Source organism: Mirounga leonina, unplaced genomic scaffold, assembly GCF_011800145.1.
Source record: "Mirounga leonina isolate KUSES-001 unplaced genomic scaffold, KU_Mleo_1.0 Mir_197, whole genome shotgun sequence".
In the NCBI taxonomy this organism is placed as follows: domain Eukaryota; kingdom Metazoa; phylum Chordata; class Mammalia; order Carnivora; family Phocidae; genus Mirounga; species Mirounga leonina.
The window spans coordinates 6,674,882-6,681,321 of record NW_023270494.1 but is presented as its reverse complement, the minus strand read 5'-3'; the positions used below and the strand labels follow the sequence as shown (position 1 = coordinate 6,681,321).

General features: G+C 63.3%; 1 protein-coding gene across 1 annotated transcript; it reads right to left on the bottom strand.

The window, feature by feature from the left end:
* Nucleotides 1-538: 538 nt before the first annotated feature.
* Nucleotides 539-5,249, bottom strand: BTBD17 (BTB domain containing 17). The gene is made up of 3 exons (XM_035026115.1): nt 5,165-5,249; nt 3,216-3,492; nt 539-1,666 (listed from the first exon to the last, which is right to left on the bottom strand). Exons 1-3 carry the CDS (start codon nt 5,247-5,249, stop codon nt 592-594), a joined length of 1,437 nt encoding a protein of 478 aa, XP_034882006.1. The 3' UTR covers nt 539-591.
* Nucleotides 5,250-6,440: the final 1,191 nt, after the last annotated feature.

The following is a 6,440-nucleotide window of genomic DNA, read 5'->3' as shown; positions in this document are numbered from 1 at the left end:
CCATGGGAGGTCAGAGACTTGGGGAGGCTCAGACCATAAAAAGCCTAATTACCCGGATGGGGGTGGGAGGGTGATACCCTCTGGAAGTCAGGGCTCAGAAATTGCCCAGCTAAGTAAGCCTCTTGGCCTCAAGGTGGGAAAACTCCAGCAAGGGGTCCTGGGAGTCCCCCCAGTTGTCCCAGGCTGGTCCATTAGGTTGCTCTCACCTGCCCTGTTCCATGTGGGGGTGGGGGACCCTCGGGAAAAGCTAATGAAAGATAAAGGACCCCCACACCTTTGGGACCCTCCTGGGGCTGTTTCTACCTGGGAGCTGGGTGGTTCAATCATCCCCTCAGCTCTCTGAGCATCGGTTTATTCAACCAAGAGCGCGGCCTTCAAGGCAGCGGCGAAATCAGCTCCTGAAACCAGGCACCTGCTCTACCACCCCTCACCTGGCCTCCACCCCAGCTCCAAGGCCGCTGGCACCTGGCCACCCAGGGGGCCAGTGTAGGCACCTCCATTCGCCAGCCCCCCCCCCCCGACCCCGGGGGGCCACCCATGCCAGGCGTCTGTTTCCCACTCCGGAGGCGTCCCCGCCCCGGCCCCGCTGGGCTACTTGGGGGTCCGGATGAGGGTGTGGTAGACGGGCTTGACGATGAGGTGCAGGTGCAGGGCGTTCTCCACCAGGTACTCGGAGTTGCGCCGCTGCAGGTCGGCGTGCGCCAGGAAGTCGCCCGCCTCCTCGCTGCTCTGGTGGAAGCTGTAGGCGTGGCGGACCAGCAGGCGGCCATGCTGGCGCGCCCCGACCAGCACGGTCTTCTGGAAGCTCACGCCCGCCGCGTCGCCGCCGCTGCTGGCCGGCGTGACCACCAGGCGCGGCCGGCCGTCCTCCGGGCGCGCGGCGGGCAGCGCGGGGCCCGCGGTGTCCGCGTAGACGGGCCGCAGGCTGACGGGCAGCCAGCGCGGCGAGAAGAGCACGTTCCACGTGACCCGGCGGCCCGCGTCGTGGCCGCTCGGGCCCAGCTGCGTCTGGAAGCTGGTGCTGCGGTCGTCGCGGGCCGGGTTGTTGATGACCCACGGGGCGCCCCAGGCGGGCGCGAGGTAGTTGCGGGGCAGGAAGGCGCTGCCGTTGACGTCGAAGAACTTGGCGAAGTGCAGCGGCGAGGCGGCGTGGAACTGGTAGGCCTGCAGCAGCAGGTCGGCCACCGCCTCGCCGTGGCGCGCCAGGGCCGCCGAGCGCGCCTGCAGCTGGAACAGCTGCGCCGGCGGGATCATGGGGTAGCGGATGGCCCGCAGCGCGCGCTCGGCCACGGCGGGGGGCGGCCGGGTGCGGCCCAGCCACGCCTCGAGCGCGTGGAACAGCTCCAGCTCGTCCTGCAGCACCAGGTCCGAGCGCGGCAGGAGCTGCGCCAGCAGCTCGGGGCTCACGGCGCCCCACTCGGCGCTCGCCGCCACGGCCGACAGGTTCCAGGCCAGGAACTGCAAGCAGCTCTGGCGCAGGGCCTCGTCCCCGGTGCTCACCGCGTAGTGGTACCAGCCCACCGCCGGGCCCGCGCCGCCCGCCAGGTGCGCGCGCATGTAGTCGGCCACGCCGCGCTGCAGGGAGGCCACGCCGTACTTGGTGGCCAGCCTGTGCAGGGGGATGGCCTGGGCCAGCAGCACGGTCAGCTCCCCGCAGTAGAGGTACCTGCGGGAGGGGCGCGCAGAGATGGGGCAGGGTCAGGGCGGGGCCCGCTCTGCCCCCACCCCACACACTCACACACCCCAAGGGGCACCCGGCCTTGGGTGGAGAGCATCGTGGCCAGGGGTGCAAGGGGCGCAGCGGGCCGCGAGGCTTCCTGTCTTCGTCTCAAGGACCGTCTCTTGTGCGGACGTGGAAACAGCGCGCAGTTACTGAGCATCTACTAGGCGCCGAAGTTTAGGCTACCTGGGAGCTGGGTGGCTACAAGACAAACGGGGCTCCTGCCATTGTGGGCTTTATAACCCCGGCCTCAGATCCATACCGTACTTGCAAGTGGGCAAGTCATTTAACTGCACTGAACCTTATGCCAATCATCGGGGAAAGGGGGTACCAGGGTCACGGTGACAGCTGGGGGAGAGTGAACTGGACTTGCTAGGAAGCAAGCCATCGAAACAGGTTAATTCCTTCCACCCTCCTCGCCTTCTCGCCAGCTCATCTTTCTCACTGGATCTTTTCTATTGTGGGTCTTGCTCACTCACTCCTGTCCCCATCTGCTCCCATCCCTCGGCTCACCCTTCCTGCCAGGCCCCCACGGGCACCCGCTCCATGGGAGTGTGGCAGGAGCTGCCCATAGCTGCACCAACACCCAGGTCTCCCCTTTCCCCTGCATTTTAGCCCCACTATTTGCTTCTGGGAATAAAGATGGTTCTCGGCCTCCCTTAGAGTGGGCATGGCCATGTGACTAAATTCTAGCCAATCAGATGACAACAGAGGCACCGGATGGGGTTGGGGGAAGGCTGCTTTGATAGATCTGACTCCTGGGGAGAAGACCCTGTGCCCTTCTGTGTTAACACTCTTCCTACTGCCTGGTATTCTGCAGCCATCTTGTCTACGCCATTAAAACAGGGGCGCCTGGGTGGCTCAGTCAGCTAAGCGTCTGCCTTCGGCTCAGGTCACGATCCCAGGGTCCGGGGATGGAGCCCATGTCCTGCTCCCTGCTCAGTGGGGAGCCTGCTTCTCTTTCTGCCCCTCCCTCCGGCTCTGCTCTCTCTCAAATAAACATATAAAAATCTTTAATAAACAAATAAACTGTGAAAACCGGGTTCCTCTCTCCAACGATAGTGTGAATGGTGCCCCAGGCGGTGGGCTGGGAGCAGGGGATGGGAGAGAGAGCTGCCTTACTCCCCCCAGGCCCAGCGGCTCAGAAACCTGGCCAGACACTAAAGCCACGTGGAGGCTTTAAAATAAAAAATCACTGCTGGGCCCAACCCCAGACCCGAAGCGGACGATCCAGAGCGGGGTTCAGGAATCTGCGGTTTTGCAAAGCCCTCAAGACCAGGTCTGGAAACAGAGCTTGCGGGCGAGGGCAGGGAGTCACACGAGAGGGCAGTGGGAGAAGGGATGAATGTAAGGCGGTGGCACCTTCATCCTGATGACCTGGGTGGGTGGAGGGAGGGACACAGTGTCCTCTGAGGCGCCAGCGCTTCTGGGAGCCTGGGAGCCGAGGAGCCAGGGCCTGGGAAAGGGAGGGAGGCGCCCCCTAATCCTTGCCCACCTGATGAACTTGTCGAAGACGGCAGCACAATCCCGGGGCTCCTGAAGCGCCACCTCGCTCTGGTTCCTCAGCAGCTCCCGAAACAGCTCGCTGTGCAGGCCGAGCAGCAGGCGGTGCGTGTGGAAGACGCGGACCTCGTCGGTACCCGCCGCCTGCACCCGCAGAACCACGTCGCTGGCGTTGCCCTGCCTTAGCAGCTCCTGCAAGCGCTGGAGCAGCGTCTGGGAGTGGTTGATGGGGGTGCCCGTGGCCTCGCCGCCCACATCGGGTCTCTGAGCTGCAGCAGGAGGGAACGCGGCACGGCTGAGAAGGCCCCCTGGGCCCGGGGCGGGGGTGCCAGCCAGGGGTGCGGAGGGACCAGCTGGAGACGCGTGCGCTTGGGTGCGGGCGGAGGCCGCGTGCATTCCTGTGTGCGCCCGTGGAGCACGCAGATGCATGCGTGTATGTGTGTGTGTGTGCGCGCGCGTGCATGCACAAGCAGTTCCCGGGTGGGGAAGCTTGTCAGCCTGACCCTGAGCAGCCCCCCGAGAGGATGCTCTTGCAAGGGGGCTAGATTCCTGGCGAGGAGAGATCATGAGCCAGTGTGGGACAGAATTCCCCAGAACCGGTGTCCATGACGCCAGAGAGCCAGGCAAGGGTTGAGGCACCCCACCCCTCTCACCTCCTGAGACAAGCACCAACCAGCTCCTTTGACGGGCATTAAGTGCACAAATAAGCACTCTAGTTTGGGACTGTGATGAATAAGGGAAGTGAGAGTCAGGATAGGGCTACTTGAGGGGCAGAAATCAGGGATGGGGGCGCCTGGGTGGCTCAGTTGGTTAAGCGACTGCCTTCGGCTCAGGTCATGGTCCTGGAGTCCTGGAATCGAGTCCCACATCAGGCTCCCTGCTCAGCAGGGAGTCTGCTTCTCCCTCTGACCCTCCTCCCTCTCATGCTCTCTGTCTCTCATTGTCTCTCTTGCAAATAAATAAAATCTTAAAAATAAATAAATAAATAAATCAGGGATGGCTCCCTGAGGAAGTGATGAGAAGGAGCCAGCCAGAGGACAGGCGCCAGCCCTGCACAGGCCCTTGAAAAGGATGGACTGGCGGTGCTGGGAGCAGCGAGAGGGTCAAGGGGGCCAGAGCACTGAATGGGAGGGGCGAGGCCGAGCGTGAGAAGAGGGCTGCGGGCAGGAGGAGAAGCTGTTTCCTGGCCCAGCTGCCCTCCTGGGTCCTGACCTCTGAGACTGAAGTCCACTGGCAGCAGGTGGCTGGTGGGGGACCAGAGAAAACACAGAGGGTGAGCTGGTGCTGGAAGGGGACTCTCAGGGCACCTGTGTGTCGAGCCTGCCAGGCTGGCCACCCTGGGCCCTTCTCTCGTGTTTCCAGGGAATGCCGTGAGGGTCAGATGGGGACATGCACTCTGTTACAGAAAACTCAGGGACCGAAAAGGCTGCCAACAGCTTCCCCAAACAGAGAACAGTGTGAGGAGCCTCGGAGGGAGACAAGGTGGGTGTCTGACAGCAAGCCACGAGCACCTGCCCCGACACGTACACGCACACACACACGCACGCACGCGCAGGCCATGTGGACTACCAGAAAGGAGGCTCACACGAGAGCAGAGCATCTGTGTATAAGAGACAGGGAGACTGAGGGAGCAGGGGAGGGTGAGAGGTGGGTGGGCAGTTAATTTCCCAGCCCTCCCCTCCCGAAGCTGCCACTTGACGGCATTCCACCCGGCTGCCACGGCCTGGGTGCCTGGGCCCACCTGTCTGGGACAATGGACAATGGACGGTAGAAAGGTCTGGTCTGTAAGATCCCCGCCTGCCTCCCCAGCCCTCCCCCCAGGCAGGCGGCCCTCCTCCGTGGAGCTGGACACCGCCCCCTCCCGGCCTCGTGCAGCTAGGGCCGAAAGGTCCTGCCTCTCTTCCCTGCCCTCCACCCCCACCCCACCCACTGCCCACTCACCTGCTCGAGTGGCCAGCCCCACCAAGGTCAGGATGGCCCAGAAGCTGGCCCAGGACCCAGGCTTGGCAGAGCCCAAGCGAAGCATCTTTGTGCCCCACCCCTGAGCTCCCTGGAGGGACAGTGAAGCCCAGACCACTGTGCTCACATCCCTCCTCCTTATATAGGATTCAGCACAAGGGGATGGCACCCCCCTTCCCGGCCAGCTTCCCTCCCCCCACCCTGCCTCTGCTGAGGATTGGTGGAAACTGGCCCCAGCTGTTGCCCAGGCAACCACTTAAGCCAGAGAGTGGCAGCCTGGGGCTATTGTGCTGTCCGCAGGCCCCCGAGGGGGACAGATCCGGCACCCTCCCCCACGTCTTCCACCACCCAGCAGAACTAGTCGTTTCTCTCCTGGGAGGATTTAGGCTCTCCACAGGGCAGGCCAGGGGCTCCAGGACCTCTGGCAGCTGCTGGCCCAGAGGGTCCCCAGTCCCCAGCCCCAGCCCCCTGGCCCAGTGTCCGTCCTGGCACAGAGCGCTCTTGGCAGCGTCTTGGCTAAAGTGCGATGGTGAGCAGGCTACAAAGGAAGGGTCTGGAAGAGGGGAGAGGAGGAGCAGCTCAGGCCCCCATCCCTCCCCTTCTTCCATTTTGGGGTGGGCTAGCTCTTCAGAGAGCAGGGCAAGGGTCTCGAATAGGGGCCCATGGGACAACTGGTATCATTTCCTCTTCCCTGTCGAGCATGTTCCTGGCCTGCTCTGGGGAGGGTGATGGGCCTTTAGGGAGGTCCCCTGGGGACCGTGACCATCCTCCCCCAGGATCAAGGTCAACCAAGATGGCAGGGCTGGGCCCGGAGCAGTTACACACTGCACCGTGTCCCCCTGCGTGAGATGCCCTCTGCCCAGAGCAGGGCTGGCCCCCTTGCAAGAGGCTGGCCCTCAGCAGACAGCCCGCCCCCCCTGCCCAACCGGCACAAATCTGGGCTCGGACACTGGAGATGCTGAGGTGGGCACCTGTCTGCCCTGTCGCTTCCTTTAACTCGCCTTCCTGAGTGCCTCAGGTCTCTAGGCTTACCTCTTGGAAGGCTTCTTTTACCAGCTTCTAACTTCCAGATGTAATGTTTCCCTTCCCAGAGTTCCAAGGAGACACACAGCAGACCCGGCATCCCGCCTCAACTGCAGGAGAAATCGAGGCAGAGAGCTAGGTCACAGTCTCAGCTGGGTCAGTGCAGAGGAGTGCTCTTCTAAATCCAAATGAATAGAGAGAGGAGGGTGGGGTCTAGAGCCCAAGGGGAGTGGGT